We start from the raw sequence: 19773 nt of genomic DNA on the forward strand, positions 1-19773 counted from the left end.
GCTCTCAGGTCCTCCCAGAGTCTTCTCTTCTCCAGGCTGAACACCCCCAGCTCATGGCAGAGGTGCTCCAGCCCTTGTATCATCTTTGTGAACCTCTTCTAGACTCACTCCAACAACTCTGTGTCCTTCTATTCTGGGGACACCACAACTGGATGCAGTATTGGAGGCGGGGGTCTCACAAGAGAGCAAGAATCACCTCTCTTGACCTGCTGGCCACACTCCTCTTGATGCAGCCTAGTCTGAGAAGATTGCTCTGCTGTCACAGCAGGGTATGCAAAGGAGATCAGTAAAAACACTAGCTGCTGAGACCAAGGTCCAGCTCTGGAAACAAGAGTGCATGGTGCAGTGCTACAGGACTGGCACAGCTATAGAGGGGTGGGGTGGCTACCACACAGTGTGCATATTGCAGAGCCAAGACTGTTGGGGAGGGAACCAAAACTGTTGAGCACACTTTCTTTTTTCAAACTATGTTGCCAACTTCCAAAGAGAAAGTAGCTGTGTGCACAAGGGCAGACTGCCCTGGAGTTCAGGGCCAGACTCAATGAGCTGATTTGGCCCTTTCATCTTGGCTTTCAGTTCTGCAGCTCAGAGATCAGACGCTGCTTGGCAGTCTCCAAGATGCACTGTAAGGATGCCTTTGTGAAGGCTGTACAGCAAGAGCATGCCTGTTCCAACATAACACTTGCAGCAGTACAGGGGTGAGCTGCCAGAACTCTACAGCACAAAGATCCTGCCAAGGAGGTGCACAAGATGAGTTTCTTACCTAAACAGAGGAACCTTGACCCAAAGCTTGACATGAATCATTAGACGAATACTTTTCTGCCCCCACCATCAAGTTCTGCTGGCACTGCATGGAGTCTGTGGGAAACATTTTACGGAAGCAAATATCTTCTGTGGATGGTTTGCAGGCAAAACTGGCACAGTGTGGCTGAGCTCTGACTTCTTGATGCATTTTCTGTTTAATAGGAGTTTCTTTCATCTCAAAGGCTGTGTATGGACAGTTGAGTTCCAAAATACTATAGCTTCTCAACAGACTTGTTCTCCATTTTGCTGCACAGCTGCTGGCCAAGCCTCTTTCCTCCCTGGGCACATGAACACATCTAGAGGCACACATGCTGCAGCTTGGTATCTTCAGCAATGTGTAGCTTCTCTTGTCACCATACTGGTGATATTAATGGGGACTGGTTTGAGTTGATTTTTTTTATCATAGAATGGTTTGGGTTGGGAGGGACCTCCAAAGGTTATCTAGTTCAACCTTCCTTCAGTCAGCAGGGACATACTTCATTAGATCAGGTTGCTCAGAGCCTTTTTAAGCCTGACCTTGAAGCATAGGGCCTCAACTACCTCTCTGGGCAATCTGAGCATCCTCATGGGGTAAAACTTGTTCCTAACATCCAATCTAAATCTCCTCTTCTCCCATTTCAAACCACTGCCCCTTGTTCTATCACTCCAGGCCTTTGTAAACAGTCCTTTTCTAGCTTTCTTGTAGACTCCCTTCAGGTACTGGAAGGCTGCTCCGAGGTCTTCCTGGAGCCTCCTCTTCTCCAGGCTGAAGACCCCCAGCTCCCTCAGCCTGTCCTCGTAGCAGAGGTGTTCTAGCCCTTCCTGTGGACCCCCTCCATTTGTTTCCTGTGCAGAGACTCTTTAGGCCATGGTTTTATGTTGGGAGCTCTGCTTGGTACTAAAAAAAAACCCTGGAAAATACAAGGAAAGGATCATGCATAAACTTTGTATTGATACCTGTAGCCAGTTAAGAAATTACCCATAAAGCCATTGTAAAAGTCAGAAAACTAGTTTCAAATGTTTCACAGAGATGTGTATGAAGCAGTTACATGCTGACCACATCAGAAAATAGTTAGAGAGCTGTACTCAAACAGTTTAGTAACCCAGTGTTTGTTAAATCTGTAATTCATCACATGATGTCTGGGTTTGGCTTGTTTTTTGCTATCAAAGAGAGGGGCATTTCATAAGGAAAAAAATTCTGATTTCTTTGCCATGCACAGCTGGAACCCAGCCTAAAAATATTACAAAGGAGAAAAGAGTTCTCTCCCTCTAGTATCTTTCCTCCTGATTTAACCTGTTTCATTTTCAGCTGTAGTTATTGTAGTGCTTGGTCTCATTACTCTTCCATTATCCTTGCAGCAGCAGAAAGTCCACTGAGCTTTCAGTCTTAAGGACAGGCTTAGAGCAGCATTTTGCAGCCCTTCAACTCTAAAACAGAAGTTAATTTCTTACTGGCATCCAATTCTGAGGTGGCTTTTACAACTGTAATAAAATCATAACTTGGGGTAATTCACATGCTGTTCCACTAGCAGCCAAATACAAAGCCTACCCAACATTAGGAATAAAAGGACAAAATTAGAAGTGGCAAGCTTGCCAAATAAAACATTACCTCAACAGGGCCATGAATTTTAAACTGAACTGTAGCAGCAATGAATATAACCCTGACATGTGGGGAAACAAAAGCCTTTTTCCTTGTCTAGATGGCCTTGTGGTGCATGCTACCTAAAATGTCATTGCTGTAAAAAAGTGGAAACCTTCTTTGTGTCAGCCCTAGAACAACATCAAGGGTTTGCACTCTTTCAGATTAACCTTTTTCTTTACATTATGGAGGCATAACTGTATTAACAAGGTCTCCAGTCATGCCCCAGTTCATTTCTCCAGCTTCTGATGTCCTAGGCTTTGTGCTCCTTCCCTGAAACAGCCAAACCATCTGCACCTCCCAGAGGGCTTCAGCTGGAAGAGGAGGTCCCAGATCTCTTATGAATGAGACTTAGATTTTTAATGAAGTGCAGGACCAGATGATTGAAGTGCGGTTTCAGTTCTTAATGCAGTGGGTTTGTCAGACTGAGGATGTGGCAGCAGGCTGGTTTTCTGCCTGGGGAGGCAGAGGCCACATTGCCACTTAATCCAAAAACTTGCTACACCTGCCTCGTGCCAAATTTCCTCCTCCATCAACCAGCCTGAGCAGTTGGCCTTGAAATCTGACCCTGATTACTAAACCATAAACCATTCCACTTCATTTTGACGTCCCTAAGGGCCAAGAGCCCTCTGACTTTCCCCACATCATCACATCATCTCCTTTTCCTTCTCATGCACTCTACCCGAAGCTGAGCTGATTCTTCAGCCTGGGGGAGACAAAGCAAGCTTGATTATTTTCTTTTTTCACATTCAGCACTGAGCTCCTGATAAGCATCCCTGATTTTGAGTCAGTAACTTGAGCTTTGATCAAAGCTCCCTGTGTGGAAGGAAAGCTCCTGGGAACCATCTCCCTTTGCCCAGCATAGGAGCACAACAGCACTGACCACCTTAGCAAAACCGGAGCAGGACCTTGCGAAGTAGCAGTCCAGCAGTTGTGCATGTTGCTTATAAATCACAGTATCACCAAGGTTGGAAGAGACCTCAAAGAACATCAAGTCCAACCTGTTACCACAGACCTCATGACTAAACCATGGCACCAAGTGCCACGTCCAATCCCCTCTTGAACACCTCCAGGGATGGTGACTCCACCACCTCCCTGGGCATGAGACAGTGAAAAGTGTTCCATTGGTTTGGAGCTGTCAAGTGACACCTGAGCCATAGAAATTACAGACACAGTGAAGAGCTACCTTCCCCACTGGTGACAAGGATGACGGAAGGGGCTATTTTGGGGCTGTGAAACGGGGCACAAGAGAAGTGTGGCTGACATTATCATGCTTGAACACTGAAGTCATGCGCTGATTAGTATGTGCCGTAGCAAACAATGAAGATCATTTCTCGCAGGCAGCTAAAGACATTTGCAAATGTTCAAGGGGGTTTTCCCCCTGGCAATTGCAGAAATTTCCTTCTAGCATTTTGCATATTTCTATGCTGAACAGCACTGCTAGCACAAAAGTGTGTATCTGCTGTGTATAAATCATCTGGGGCAGCACGTTCTTCTCTTTTCCAGCTCTTATTAAGACGTAAGGCGAGACACGTAGCATCTGAAACACAATGTATTTGCTCAGGAGGATTGCACAAGGGTAAATGAGTTTCATATTTTCTTGTAAATTACTTTTTACTCCTGTGATTGCACAGCCTACATCTGGTGACTTAGACTTTTTCCAGACCAGTGTCTGGGTCTACAACACGCATCTGCTGAGGAGTGTCTTCAATCGTGTGGACTCTGTGCAAGGAAAACGTGTGGTTCTTGGTTTCAAATTCTCCTGCCTGGTGTGGTACTTGAAACAGATTTTGGTTGTGCTGCCAAGTGATGTATTCATTCATGTCTTGTTGTTACAGTTTGAGCTGGGTGCCCCCCTGCAGTGTTTACTTCCTGTGTCCAGAAGTCCAGCCCAGGGGTGGACACAGGAAATTATGTAGTATTTCATACCACAATCCTTTGCACCCCTATAAGATGCAGTGCGGAGTCTAGCACTATCTCTTTTCTTCCTCCTCCGTCAGCCGGTAACTGGGGGAGATGTCTCCTGGCTTTGGGCCTGGCTAGGCCCAAGGCCACGGGGGGATGGGCAGTCTCAGATCTGGCCAGCTGAGACTAGCCTAGCAATGGGAGGGGGAAGAAGGAGCCCTGGGGGTCTCGGGTGTACCCTCAGGTGGGGATGGGATCTCTCTGGGTCTGCTTTGGGATCTTTCTTTGTCACTCTGCTTTTGCTTTTCTGTAAAAGTTCACTGCTTTCTATTTAAACTTTCCATCACTTTTGCAATCCGTTTGTCTGAGTGTTTATTGTTGCCAGGGGTGGGGAAGGGGGCTGCCTCAACCCAGCACATTCTTGGTAGCAGAGGATGGTTGAGGTGGGCAGAGGATCTGCCCCCAACCCCTTTACATTCTTGGCGAGCCAGGCAGGAGAAGGAGTTGGTTATTGTGGCTACTCTGCAGATCGGATTGCAAAAGATAAGAGAGTTTAAATTTAGTTCTGGGCGTCGTTTTGGTTTTTTGGCAGTTGGGGGCTCGTGTTGTTGTTGGGGCGATTGTGTTAAGTTCTTGTGGATTGCAGGGGGACTCCTGGTGCGTGTCCGGTGGCAGAGAGTCTCTCTTGCTATTTCAAGCAGGGGTGGTTCTTAACTATCGGAATGGGGGCACCGCTTGAGAATGCGGGACCTGCCTTCCCCCACCTTTATTCTCTGCGGAGCGGTAAAAGCGGCAGGGAGTGAAGTGGGGGAGGAGCAGTGGCGAGCAGATCAAAGTCAGGTCCGCTCTCGCTGCGGGGTAGGGCCAGCCGCGGCGAGCGGGCGAGCTCGGCTCCCTATGGGCGAACGGGGACTCCAGCTGAAAGCTGTTCTCAAGGGCCCTGAGGACGTGCTTATGGCTTTTGCTGGAGGAGACGTTTGAATGCCCGAGGGGTGGAGACGATTTTGATTCTGTACCGCGGCGGCAGAGGTGGGCGGAGCCTTGCTGTGTGCTCAGGCGGCGGCAGGACCGGCCGTGCGCTCGGAGCGGCGGCGGCGGTCCCCGGCCGTCCACTTGAGCTGTGGTGACGGCGGGACCTGCCGTGCGCTCGGGCTGCGGCGGCGGTGAGCACAGCCGCGCGCTCGGAGCGGCGGCGGCGGTGAGCACGGCCGTGCGCTCGGGCTGCGGCGGGGCCGGCCCTAGTCTCTTCCCCGGCCTTTTCGGAAGAGTTCCGAAAATGGCGCCGAGCACCTGGCTCCACCTCCCTTCTTCTCACTAGGTTGTGGTGCAGCCCCTCCCTCCGCCAGGGGAGGGTTGTGTTTTGGATGCTGTCACGTCTCGGTACGCGAACGCCTAGCGGGAAGGCGGTGTACTGTGATAAGCATCTGTAGAGCCTCGGGCCGCGGCTGGAAGCGGTCAGCACTGGGCTTGGGATAGGTCCGTGCAGGGTTATGAAAGGCTCAGCGTGCTGTTTTCCTGGAGGGGTGGAGAAGCAGTTAGAGCCTGATTGTTCTGACTGGCTTGCCCCAGGGGTGGAAATATGCCGCTGAGTAAATAGAGATGGGAATAAAGGTTGGTTGAGAAGTTGTGAGGTTCCTTCCAGGTGACCAGGATGTCCAACGGATCCACGAAGAGCTTGCACCGCAGAAGAGTGAACTCTGCATCGCTGAGAGGTTCTACTAGATGAGGGAAGAAGAACTGGAATGGACGGACACTAGAGCCTGAATGAGAGACTGTTTGGGTGGACGCCCAGATGAAGATAGGGACTTCGCCGAACATGTCATTGGAAGATTTCTGATTTAATGATGTGTTTGGGTGCAAAGATTATGGTATGAAATAAGGGGTGGTATGTTACAGTTTGAGCTGGGTGCCCCCCTGCAGTGTTTACTTCCTGTGTCCAGAAGTCCAGCCCAGGGGTGGACACAGGAAATTATGTAGTATTTCATACCACAATCCTTTGCACCCCTATAAGATGCAGTGCGGAGTCTAGCACTATCTCTTTTCTTCCTCCTCCGTCAGCCGGTAACTGGGGGAGATGTCTCCTGGCTTTGGGCCTGGCTAGGCCCAAGGCCACGGGGGGATGGGCAGTCTCAGATCTGGCCAGCTGAGACTAGCCTAGCAATGGGAGGGGGAAGAAGGAGCCCTGGGGGTCTCGGGTGTACCCTCAGGTGGGGATGGGATCTCTCTGGGTCTGCTTTGGGATCTTTCTTTGTCACTCTGCTTTTGCTTTTCTGTAAAAGTTCACTGCTTTCTATTTAAACTTTCCATCACTTTTGCAATCCGTTTGTCTGAGTGTTTATTGTTGCCAGGGGTGGGGAAGGGGGCTGCCTCAACCCAGCACACTTGTTCACATAACTAAGATTTTTATGGGTTTTTTTTTCCCTCCCCTGCAGTTCCAAGTGAGCTTTGGTACTGAATTTTGTCAAATTTCAAGACAGAAAGTATGTAAAAGAATGAATAGGGGTAGCTCTCAGAGTAGCAGAGTAAGGCAAGGTTTGGCCATTAAGAAGTTCTTTGAGTGTGGGGAAACACTGAAACAGGTTGCCCAGGGAGGTGATGGAAGCCCCAGTCCTGGAGACATTCAAGGTGAGGCTTGATGGGGCTCTGAGCAACCTGATCTGGTTGGGGATGTCCCTGCTGACTGCAGGGGTCTGGACTAGATGACCTTTAAAGATCCCTTTCAGCCCAATGTGTTCCATGATTCTGTTTACAAAGCTACATAATCTTTCATCAAGACATTTTCCTTTAGCATCCAGACTTCAAGTTAGAGGAAAGATCCCCCTGCAGAGGATACTGCACTGGGGCCAGATCTCTCTTGGGGAGTGTTTGAATATCTGGCTGCTGAAATAACCCTTGCTTGCTGGGGTGAGGGGACACTGATAAGCCATCATTTGGGTTTGCCAAGGATGGAATGACTGTTTCATACTGTGATTTCACAGTTTCAGTATATAGTGGCTGGCATGCTGGCTGGCTGTTTTAACATGTTTTCTCTTTTCCCTTTCATTATAAAGACCAACTTGGCAAGTGCAAGACAAAGCAGATGCTAACAATGTGGCTTATACAACCGGCAAGCTATGTTTTCACACCGATTACCCTGTTCTGCAGCATCCACCTGGGGTAAGGTGAATCTACTGACCTTGTCACAGCACCAAAGAGGAAAGGGAAATGTCCCTGTGGTTAATGTTCAGTGTGTCCAAATTTTGTCTTAAAACAGCAATGTAAAAAAAAAAACCAAACCCAAAACAATGCATTCATGTGTATATAAAAATCTATATGCAGATGGGGGATGCACTAGAGAGGTGAAGATGTGCCTTCTGCATAACAAGCCCATTGTAATCCCATAAACTTTAAATTCAATTCAGAGAATATTACTAAGTGTAAAAAAGCCCTAACCCATCAGTGCATGTGCTTTTGATACTGCTTGCATTACACTCAAAAGTCAGGTCTCTAAATGCTATGGTCAAGTGGTGGCCACACCTTGAGTACTGTGTTCAGTTCTGTGCCCCTCAACTTAAGAAGGACATTGAGACACTTGAATGTGTCCCAAGAAGGGCAGAGAGGCTGGGAAGAGTTCTGGAGCACAGCCCTGTGAGGAGAGGCTGAGGGAGCTGGGGTTGTTTAGCCTGGAGAAGAGGAGGCTCAGGGGAGACTTTATTGCTCTCTACAACTACCTGAAGTGAGTTGTAGCCAGGAGGGGGTTGGTCTTTTCTCCCAGGCAACCAGCACCAGAGCAAGAGGACACAGTATCAAGCTGTGCCAGGGGAGGTTTAGGCTGGAGGTGAGGAGAAAGTTCTTCCCAGAAAGAGTTATTGGCCATTGGAATGTGCTGCCCAGGGAGGTGGTGGAGTCACTGTCTCTGTAGGTATTCAAATAGGGATTGGATGTGGCACTTGGTGCCACGGGTTAGTAGCCATGAGGTCTTGGGTAACAGGTTGGGCTTGATGATCTTTGAGGTCTTTTCCAATCTTATTGATTCTATGATTATAGGGCTCATCAGCTCACCTCAGGATGGGAACATGTTAGAAGAAATAGAATTAAGATGTTATATTCTGGGGTTTTGTGAACTGATTTGTGGCCTTCCAGTATCTTAAGGGGGACTACAAGAAAGCTGGGGAGGGACTTTTTAGGGTGTCAGGGAGTGATAGGACTGGGGAGGAATGGACAAAAAAAATAGAAATGGGTAGATTCAGATTGGATGTTAGGAAGAAGTTCTCCCCTATGAGTGTGGTGAGACAATGGACCAGGATGCCCAGGAAAGCAGTGGTAGAAGCCTCATCACTGGAAGTTTTTAAGGCCAGGCTGGATATGGCTGTGAGCAACTTGCTCTAGTGTGAAGTGTCCCTGCCCATGGCAGGGGGTTTGGAACTGGATGATCCTCGAGGTCCCTTCCAACTTTAATGATTCTATGATTGAAGACAGACACCTATTTAGTCTTTCCTAATAGACAGAAAAGGGCAGTCTGTAAAGCTGGACAACATGCACAGAAAATATGCTTTCATCTTGCCCCTGTCCTATCAAAACCTAGTGCACCAACAAACTGGAAAGTTGTAGCAACCAGTACAAAGGAATAAAAATAACCCTGGAACAGCTTTTTGTTTATTAAAATCATCACTTCTAATGCTGTGGAGTACTTTATATCTGTTGTTTCTATAACTAAACAAAAAGCCAGTGGGATTTATCCACAAGTAGGTACCAAATATTTCACACTAACATCAGCTTTTCAAATCATTTCTAGATACTGTTTGTTAATGTGGAGCAAGAATGGAATAGGGCTTCATTAATAGAATGATAGAAAGGTTTGGGTTGGAAGGGACCTCCAAAAGTCATCTAGTCCAACCCCCCTGCAGCCAGCAGGGACGTCCTCCACTAGATCAGGCTGCTCAGAGCCCTGTTGAGCCTGATCTTGAATAGCTGCAAGAATGGGGCCTCAATCACCTCCCTGGTCAACCCGTTCCAGTGTTCCACAGACCCGGTGTGTCCATAGATTCACTGGGTCAGCTGTCATCTGTGACAGCCACCTTTCCCCCTCTGTGAGCAGAGAATTCACAGCAGGTTTTGTTTCTGCCAGAGAAAGCCAATCCTCCTTGAAGTAAGACTGCAGATGCATTTAAAATTATGTGATGTTGCAAAGAGCAACTAAGAGCAAAGAAACAAGAGGGATTTTTTGCATTTGCCTTGCAAGTTGCAAGCATTTGAAGATGTCTCAAATGGGGTGGGTATGTGAACATGCTCCTTTAATTTTCTGCCTTTGTGATAGGGGTGGCAGTGTGCTGTGAAGCTGCAGCAATGGGAACTCAGCCTTTCACCAGGCAAAACAAACCAAAACCAAAACCAAACCAAAACAAACCCAGAACCCCACATATGAAGGACCTGATACTAATGAACTGTTAAATATGCAAACTAATCCCTTTTACAATGAGCTGTTAATTCATTCCAGGTTCAGTTTCTCCATTGTATAAAGCAAACAGCCACAGGAGGGGAAAGTGAAGTTGTAGATGGATTTCATGTATGCAACAAGCTGAAGCAGCAAAACCCTCAGGCATATGAGATCCTGTCCTCTACTGCTGTAGACTATACAGATGTTGGGATCGACTTCTGTGAGTTTGCCATGCAATGTAAACAAAGGATTATAGAGTGAGTATTACCCACAACATCGGAAAAGAAAATCCTTGCTCTACTATGGGTCAGGCGTGTGGGAGAAGGTCTGCTCCTGCCACCTTGTGGGCAAACCCTGCTTTGACTTGATCTGGACTTTGGTGAGGGGTTTGGGGTTGCTTTAGGGTTTTCTTTCCAGTGTTTGACTTGTTCTGTGCTTTGTACCACCACAGCATAGTTTCCCTTATTTGGTTTGCCACACGCTAGCAAGAAGTGGTGGGAATTAGAGCAACTTCTAGGTGCAGACACAGAGTCACAGCAGCTGAGTCTGCTGCTAAATTCCAGGCAATGTACATCTGCACTGTGCCAAAGGGAGGTCATCATTTGAAGCATTGGATTAAGAACAATGTACCACTAAAAGATCAAATGTAAAAGTTCATAATCTCTGAAAGATCATAATCTCTTCTGAATGTAAGAAGTTTATAACGCTGCACTTTGGTCACAACAACCCCATGCAGCGCTACAGGCTGGGGTTGGAGTGGCTGGAGAGCGGCCAGGCAAAAAGGGACCTGGGGGTACTGACTGACAGCCAGCTGAACATGAGCCAGCAGTGTGCCCATGTGTCCAAGAAGGCCAATGGCATCCTGGCCTGTATCAAGAATAGTGTGGCCAGCAGGAGCAGGGAAGTCAATATGCCCCTGTACTTACCACTGGTTAGGCCACACCTTGAGTCCTGTGTCCAGTTCTGGGCCCCTCAGATTAAGAAGGACATGGAGACACTTGAACGTGTCCAGAGAAGGGCAACGAGGCTGGGGAGAGGCCTTGAGCACAGCCCTGTGAAGAGAGGCTAAGGGAGCTGGGGTTGCTTAGTCTGGAAAAGAGGAGGCTCAGGGCAGACCTTATTGCTGTCTACACCTACCTGAAAGGTGGTCGTAGCCGGGAGGGGGTTGGTCTCTTCTCCCAGGCAACCAGCACCAGAACAAGAGGACACAGTCTCAAGCTGTGCCAGGGAAAGTTTAGGCTTGAGGTGAGGAGAAAGTTCTTCCTAGAAAGAGTTGTTAGCCATTGGAATGTGCTGCCCAGGGAGGTGGTGGAGTCACCATCCCTGGAGGTGTTCAAGAGGGGATTGGATGTGGCACTTGAAGCCATGGTTTAGTAGTCATGAGGTGTTGGGTGACAGGTTGGACCTGATGATCTTTGAGGTCTTTTCCAACCTTATTGATTCTATGATTCTACCATTGAGGAGTATAGAACACAGATAGGTTTTTTTTGAGCAAATTAACTGCCTAAGCTTCCTCCTGATTCTCCCTTTTCCTAGTTAAGTTATCAAAATCCAACCCAACAGCAACCTGAATTTCAGCATAGAAACATACCAAAATTCCAACAGGAGAGTTTTTAGGGTGGCTGTTTAACCATCTCAAAAGTCTTCAGTAACAACACCAGACATTCCTTTCCTTCTCTGTTTCATAGTGTGGATGCCAGAGGCCAAGCAGTTCGCATCAATTACAATAATGCAACAAGAGACACAGTGTTTGACATACCAGCTGAAAAAGTGAGGCCATTCTATGCAGCTCTGAAGGAATTTCATGATTTATTAAACAGCACAGAACACAAGCTTACTTACAAGCTGAAACCAGGTCAGTAAGTTGCTTCTCCTCACAAACATTTTTCACAGTTTTCCTAACTGTCAAAACATTTGAGCATGCTTAGCACTGGTACTGAGAGGAAATGTCAGGCCTTCTATCACCTATTTTACTTCCTGCTGCAGCCTTACCTTTTTCTCATGAATGTCTTTTGCCCTTGTTACACTGTAAGGAATTATTGTTTTTAAAGGCAGGGAAGAAATAGAGGCTATTGATCTTTAAACTACATCAACTCCCTGTACCATACAGGGAATTGTAACTTGTCATAACAATAGCACCACAGATGGGAAATATCATAGTGGTTTGGGCTGAAAGGGACCTCCAAGGGTCATCCAGTCCAACCCCCCTGCAGTCAACAGGGGCATCCTCTACTAGATCAGGTTGCTCAGAGCCCTGTCAAACCTGACCTTGAATATCTCCAGGGATGGGGCTTCAACTACCTCCCTGGGCAACCTGTTCCATGTGTCCAGCGCTCTCATGGTAAAGAACTTCTTCCTAACATCCAACCTAAATCTGCTCTTCTCTAATTTCAAGCTGTTGTAAATGTCTGTGCCATCCCATTTCAGTGTCTTTTCACTAAGTGATACTCAGTCTCGTGCTTCTTGCTCTGATTCATTCGATGCAGAGTGCAGACATTAAGCCAACTGACACAACTTCCACTATGACACATTAATTTGTCAGTAGGGCACCCTCCCAATGGCTGCAGGGATCACAGAACATCTAGAAGATGGCACAGATGCATAATGTGGGTAATGCTCAAGGATGCTGAACAGTGCCATGGGGAATTGAGTTACTGTCTGCTCAGACCCCAAATGCCAGCACAGTGCTGGATGAATTACCAAAGGCCATTGCTGCTGTGCTGCTTGTTCTGGGTGGTCCATGCAAGACAGGCTGGAGGCAGATTTGCAGAAGTACCAAGTGCTCTAAACTTCAGCTGGAGTTGTGCAGGGCTGTCTTTTGATCATAAAACATGCTGCAAAAGTGCCCTTCACTCTTTAAAAGCCACTCTGTGCACTTATTTAACTGCTTTGGCCTTAATCTCTTTTCTTTCATTCTCCAGCTATAAAAGGGAGCTATGAATAGTTCCTCAGCTCTCAAGAGATGTGACAAAAGTAAATTAATTAGTGTATCTGCCTGCCTCATGATGCTAGTGTCTTTGAAATGTCTGTGAGGAAATTTATTAGGAACATGCAATAAAATAAAATCACATAATAAATGGTCAAACAAAGGATCTCACTTTACATTCATACCATCCATCCCATCAATTAATGCACCAGAACAGTGGTAGAAGGGAAAGGAGAAGAAAAGACAGACTAGAATGTTATTTAATTAGAGATTACTCATAATGGTGGCACACAAGGGATTTAAAATAGAGTGGCATGCTGGCCTTAGGTGTGTGATTTCCTAACCTTCAATGGCTTGCCTTTGTTCTCATAAAATTCTCTTCACAGAGCTAGCAAAGCAGGATGTGTATAGTACAAATAGAGTCATAGACTCAGTAAGGTTGGAAAAGACCTCAAAGATCATCAAGTCCAACCTGTCACCCAAGACCTCATGAATACTAAACCACGGCACATAGTACCAGACTGATCAAATAAAAATGATCCTTGTGGCTTTTACCATTTTTATCCTTCCTGTGGAGCTGCTTTAGTCATCTTTCCCCTCCAGGCCTGCTTTTCTCAGACAGACTCCCCTGCCACTCTGCTTCTTAACTCTGCTCATTTGAGAAAAGCTACAGAGGTCCAAAGGGACCTCCCCCTCTGACTGAGAAGGAATTCTCATCTCTGTGTCATTTAGCCTAGAAGTTAGGAAGAAGTTCTACACAGAGAGAGTGATTGCCCATTGGAATGTGCTGCCCAAGGAGGTGGTGGAGTCACCGTCACTGGAGGTGTTTAGGAGGAGACTTGATAGGGTGCTTGGCGCCATGGGTTAGTTGATTAGGTGGGTTGGATGATAGGTTGGACGCGATGATCTCTAGGGTCTCTTCCAACCTGGTTTATTGTATTGTATTGCTATTAGAATAAAACCTTTAGAATAAACCAAACCAGGTTGGAAGAGACCTTCAAGATCATCGTGTCCAACCCATCAACCAATCCAACCCACCCAAACAGCTAACCCATGGCACCAAGCACCCCATCAAGTCTCCTCCTGAACACCCTCAATGACGGCGACTCCACCACCTCCCCGGGCAGCCCATTCCATAGCGCAATCACTCTTTCTGTATAGAACTTCTTCCTAACATCCAACCTGAACCTCCCCTGGCGCAGCCTGAGACTGTGTCCTCTTGTTCTGGTACTGGCTGCCTGGGAGAAGAGACCATCATCCGCCTGCCTACAACCTCCCTTCAGGTAGTTGTAGAGAGTGATAAGGTCACCCCTGAGTCTCCTCTTCTCCAGGCTGAGCAACCCCAGCTCCCTCAGTCTTCCCTCATAGGGCTGTCTGTCTCCAGACAAGCCACCTGAAGTTATAGCTGCCTCACTGTTGACAAACACCTACCTGCAGCTGGTGGGATGGGCTGTTAAGATAGCCAAGGTTGACGTGTGTGCACTCTTTCCACAGGAGATGTGGTGACGTTCGATAACTGGCGCGTGCTCCACGGTCGCCAGAGCTACCCGGCGGGAGCAGGGCTGACTCGGCACCTGGAAGGTGCCTACGTAGACTGGGACGTGGCCATGTCGAGGCTCCGGCTCCTCAGGAAGAAGGTCCTCCATAGGAACTGAGCTATTCTAGCTAACTAGAAGGAACAAAGCCTAGAATGTCTAACCTGAAAAACAACAACAAATGTATTATGTTTTTGTTCCAGAAACTAACACAGGTTCATGTAATTCACAGATCAGTAGAATGCTTTATGTTGGAAGGGACCTTAAGGATCATCTAGCTCCAACCCTACTGCCATAGGCAGGGACACCTTCCACTACATCTGGCTGTTCAAGGCCTCATCCATCCTGTTCCAGTATCCTACCACCCTCCCTGGAAAGAATTTCTTCCTAATTTCCAGTCTAAATCTCCTCTTCTCAAGCTTCAATCCATTTCCTCTCATCCTATCACTACCAGCCCTTGTAAAAAGTCCCATTCTGACTTTCTTGTAGGCTCCCTCCCTTCAGGTACTGCAAGTTTGCTTTAAGACGTCCCTAAGTCAACCTCTCCAGGATAAACAGCCCCAACTCTTACAGCCTGTCCCCACAGGGGAGGCTCTGCAGCCCAATACATTTAACATCACCCATATATTTCTGAGTGCTGTAAGAAACCTGTTGTTTCTAACACTTTAGCATTTATCTGTGCTCTGGCCTTTGAATCTGTAAAATGCATTGCTACCTCTGTCAGTTTATCTGCTGTTTAGAATCACTGTGCACACGGCATGGAAGATTTTCACTCTACTGGGCTGACTGGGTATCAATGCCTGTCTTTGCCTCTACAAATATACCTGTCCTCCCTACAAAGATTGGAAGGCAGCATCAAAAAAGATCTTCAGCTATTACTTACTAAGGGTTTGTGATGAACAGGACCTTCCTCTGTTTTCAGAGAGGTGTTTTTTGTTGCACCAATCTCAACTAAAATTCCATGTCAAAATAAACAGCCACTGCTGTGGAGTTATTTTTATATTCTCACCTTTCTAGGTACTCCACTTGAATACAAGTTCTCATTCAACAGGTGCTGTGTTCTGTATATCCCACTGTACAGGTGGTGACTGTCACAGCCACAGAGAATGTTTCCAACATTTCTAAATCCATAAGCTCAGAAACAGAGCCACCAGAGGATGTGTCCTATTAACTTGGCTCTGCAGTAGGGATAGAAATAAATCTCAGATTGCAGATTGGTTCAGAAATCTCATCAGAAACCGTGCACAGATATGGTTAAAACCTGCAGAGTCAGGATGCTGCTTGGCAGCTAGAATAGAATAGAATCTAATAGAATCAACCAGGTTGGAAGAGACCCCCGAGATCAGAGTCCAACCTGTCAACCAACACTATCTCATCAACTAAACCATGGCACCAAGCACCCCATCCAGTCTCTTCCTAAATACCCCCACTGATGGTGACTCCACCACCTCCCTGGGCAGCCCATTCCAATGGCCAATAACTCTTTCTATGAAGAACTTCTTCCTAACATCCAGTCTAAACCTCCCCTGGTGCAGCTTGAGACTGTGTCCTCTTGTTCTGGTGCTGGTTGCCTGGGAGAAGAGACCAACCCCCACCTGGCTACAACCTCCCTTCAGGTAGTTGTGAAGCCACAAAGCACAAGAGGTGGCTATGGACTCTGCGCCTCATGGAGAAGTGGTGAATGAACTCACCTCCAGTTTTGTTACACTGGCTACCAGAGCAAAGAATTTTGTTGCCTTTGCCAGAAAAGGAGGAAGAGATGAGGAAAAGTTACCTGCATTCTGCAAGGCACCTGCTTTAACTGTGGTATTCTTTATACACTGGCTGAGTGAAGATTACAATTTATAACTTTAAGAGGAAAGATCTTGGGGTTTATAGCAGTGGTTAATAGTGAAGAGAGATTATTTTTTTGGTTGCTTTTATTCTGTACTTTTCTAAAACCTGTTTCATTCAAATTTCTGTCCATTAAAAGCTATTACAGAACTGACTGCTCAGTGGCCTTGTATCTAATCTCACACATAACATCTTACACCCGGATATTACAGTCAGTATTGATAACTACAAATAATTTGTAAGTATGATTGATTAGACCTGGATCTGTTCAGGTTTGATGCAGGAAGGTGGTAAAGATTGAGACACAGAAAGAGGACAAAAACACCCTTTAAAAAGGCATACCAAAAAAAAATCATCAACCAAGCAGAAAAATCTAATTCACACCAAAACAAAAAGGAAAACAAATGGCAACTGCGTGTAACAAACTTATCATGGTCTAGAGAAGGAAATTGTCAAGGGCTGGGAACTAGATACATCACTTGTAGGAAAGCACCATAGCATCAAACTTCAAAGCACAGACATGGGGCTCTGTGAGATGCTTCTGGCTGAAACCAGTTGCAACACTGGGCAAGGGATGAGATCTGAGAGAAGGGAGTGAGGCCATTTGCAGCCACCCTTCCCACACTGGTGCTGTGAGGACAAGTTGTGGGCAGGAGGGTGCTCCTCTTGAGAGCACAAGGGAGGGGAGAGGTGTAACTCCCAGTCTCCTGCAGCACGTCCCGAGGGCTGGTGCTGGGGAGCAAGGGAAGCAGCTGAAGGAACAAACAGGCTGTTTTCTCTGGCTGTTTAAAAGGATCTTCAGCAGAGCCATGGCAAGTCAGAGCGGCCCCAAGGCTGCTCTGCACTGTGTCAAGGGCATCTGGTCAGCCAAAGGATTAGGAGCTGCTTTTTGGGTGTTTTGTAGGATGGAAGCTGGTTTAACTAAACTAGCAAAAAATGTTAGGTACTTTTAATGACCTTTCTTTTTCTCCTAACATGTAGAGATGCCAAATAACTTAAAAGCAGGCAGAGGCTTTTCTTTGTTGCCTTGCCACGATACATGCCTTTCCCCATTAGCTCAAGCAGAATAAGGCAAGAGGTCTAAACATGTGGAGAGCAGAGCATGGTTTCTCTATCATCCTTTCTTTCCAAGCAGTCACTTAGATCAATAACTCCTCATGTTGGCAATAGTGGAGTTACACTTCCCTTTCAAGTTATTTCTGGAAGCATTCAAAACAGCAAAGATCACAGAGCAATGGACATGGAAAAGATAGAGCAATCTTCAGTGTCATACTCAATTCCTGAAACCTTGGCCTGCTTTTCTTCTTTAGTCAAACAGGAATGTTGTTACAAAAATGTGCTAAGGTCCATACAATGCCCTTGAAAGGAAGCGAGTGAGGAGCAGGCTGCTGCCAGCATACCTTGAAAAGCTGCTCATGATGGAGTTGCTTAACTCTCCACAGCCTGTCTGGACATCAGCAGGACACAACTCTCTCGCTTCTCACCACCCAAGTCCTTAGCTGTCTCCAGTCACAGAATCATGCAGAATCACAGAACAACAGGGGCTGGAAGGAACTTCTGGAGATCATCAAGCCCAATTCCATTTCAGTCATTTGCTGTCTTCACAATCCTGTTCAGAATTAAGTTTTCCTTAGAACTATATTTTCACTTTGAGCAGTAAGCAGACAGGACCAGGGTAGGCATGAGGAAAACCCTTCCCATTCATTCTCTTGGCTCCTCCACAAGTCTGCCAAGACAAAAAAAACCACCACAGAGCCAAATCGTGTGTGGTTTGTTGGGAGGTTTTGGCAACTACAAAGACTCAGGAAGAGCCTTTCCTCATCCTTTCACATTTCCCCAGTGCCACATGGTGGCAGTTCTTTTACAGGTATGTACTGCAAGGACATAGAGGTAGCTTTGTGAGTTGTGTTTGCAGCTTCTCCTTGACTTCATCACTCCCTTGACCTCACAGCATCATCCCTTTGTTCAGAGGCATGCAATGCACGAGAATCTTTACCTCTGGATATTGTTATTTATGAGTAACATGCTTTATGTAGTATTTGCTTTTTATCCATTGCCATTATTTCCATTGCTTTCAATTTGCAAAACTTCTTTTTTCATCATGAATAGCTATCAAAGCTAAAAGACCCATAAGTGTCAGAAAACAAAGTATTGTCTTCTCTAAAGCATTTTGCTCATTTCCAGTCCCTAAGTATTTGTTTCTGATTTTCCTCGGTATTTTTCAGTCAGATTAATTCCTTTTGAGTAGGAACAGGACCTTGTTTGCATCAAGAATAGCATGGCCAGCAGGAGCAGGGAAGTCATTGTGCCCCTGTACTCACAACTGGTTAGGCCACACCTTGGGTACTGTGTCCAGTCCTGGGCCCCTCAATTTAAGAAGGACATTGAGACACTTGAACATGTCAAGACAAGGGCAACGAGGCTGGAGAGAGGCCTTGAGTACAAGCCCTATGAGGAGAGGCTGAGGGAGCTGGGGTTGTTTAGCCTGGAGAAGAGGAGGTTCAGGGGAGACCTCATCGCTGTCTACAACTACCTGAAGGCAGGTTGTAGCCAGGAGGGGGTTGGTCTCTTCTCCCAGGCAATCAACACCAGAACAAGAGGATAAAATCTCAAGCTGCACCAGGGGAAGTTTAGGCTGGAGGTGAGGAGGAAGTTCTTCCCAGAGAGAGGTTGTTAGCCATTGGAATGTGCTGCCTAGGGAGGTGGTGGAGTCACCACCACTGGAGGTGTTCAAGAGAGGATTGGACATGGCATTTGGTTTAGTAGTCATGAGGTGCTGGATGACAGGTTGGACTTGATGATCTTTGATTCCAACCTTATTGATTCTATGATTCTGTGCAGCAGAAGGGTAACCCCACATATTTCAGTCTGCTTCTGGTTGCACCTGCTGTGTGGGAAAAGCCCCTTTCCCACTCTTTGGGATCTAACCAGCCCAGCAGATTGCCACTTGGCTGGCTGAATTTCTCCCCAGTAGTTCTAACCTCATAGCAGCAGTGATACAAACATAAGCTGGAGCTTATGGGAACTAAGTGAAGACCAAAAGCAAATGTTCAGGACTGCACCTGTGGTTAAATTGGGGCTTTGGGTATCAGGTGTTTGGTTGCTTTTATGGGAATTCATACTAAATTTGTAATGGAATCAACATCTTGTAAGATGTCCAGTGAGGATATGTATGTCTGGTGAGATCACAGCCTTAGCCAAGCCAGAGGAAGACAGTAAATTGTGTTTTGGTGGGGTTTTTTTTGGGGGGTGGTGTGTTTTGTTGGGTTTTTTTGATGCAATCTGTAACCCAATTCAAGTTGAGCCAAGTTAAACTCTTACAACTGGAGTTTAATCTTGGAGTGAGTCCTCCTGAGGCTGGAATGCTTGCACCAGCATCCTTTGGTCTGCTCGCCATCCTTGCCATGGTGTACAGGATGGAGAGCACTCAGCTGGGAAACACAGCAGCCAAGGGCAAGTCAAGGTTCAGGGGAATTTCATCTGCATCAGATGAGTAAGGTAAACCAATCTGATAGGAAAACCAGACCACATTGCTGCTGCAGCCTGGACAGATGTTTGCTGTCAGATGCATCACAGCCACGTCTGCTGGAAAAGCACTTTAGGGATGATTTATCACATTACACTGCCAGTGAACAGAAAAGCCCCCCAAAAAATGTTTCCACTTAATACTGATGTTCCCAGCTGGGTGATCCCTCCCTGACATCTTCTATGGGACTGGTTAAAACAGCTCACAAAG

The 19773-nt window shown here is 46.7% G+C and overlaps 1 protein-coding gene across 1 annotated transcript in view; it reads left to right on the forward strand.

Annotated features, from left to right (window-relative positions):
* The window catches only part of BBOX1 (gamma-butyrobetaine hydroxylase 1), a 30529-nt gene extending 14338 nt beyond the window's left edge, over positions 1-16191 (forward strand). The window contains exons 5-8 of the mRNA XM_068147822.1: positions 7378-7483; positions 9804-10000; positions 11432-11598; positions 14164-16191. Coding sequence (XP_068003923.1) covers positions 7378-7483; positions 9804-10000; positions 11432-11598; positions 14164-14324 — 631 coding nt within the window. The 3' untranslated portion in view covers positions 14325-16191. The remainder of the gene's footprint in view (positions 1-7377; positions 7484-9803; positions 10001-11431; positions 11599-14163) is intronic.
* The last annotated feature ends 3582 nt before the right edge of the window (positions 16192-19773 follow it).

This window comes from Melanerpes formicivorus, unplaced genomic scaffold (genome assembly GCF_026170545.1).
Source record: "Melanerpes formicivorus ecotype bairdi unplaced genomic scaffold, bMelFor1.0.p_v2 SCAF_16, whole genome shotgun sequence".
Classification (NCBI taxonomy): Eukaryota; Metazoa; Chordata; class Aves; order Piciformes; family Picidae; genus Melanerpes; species Melanerpes formicivorus.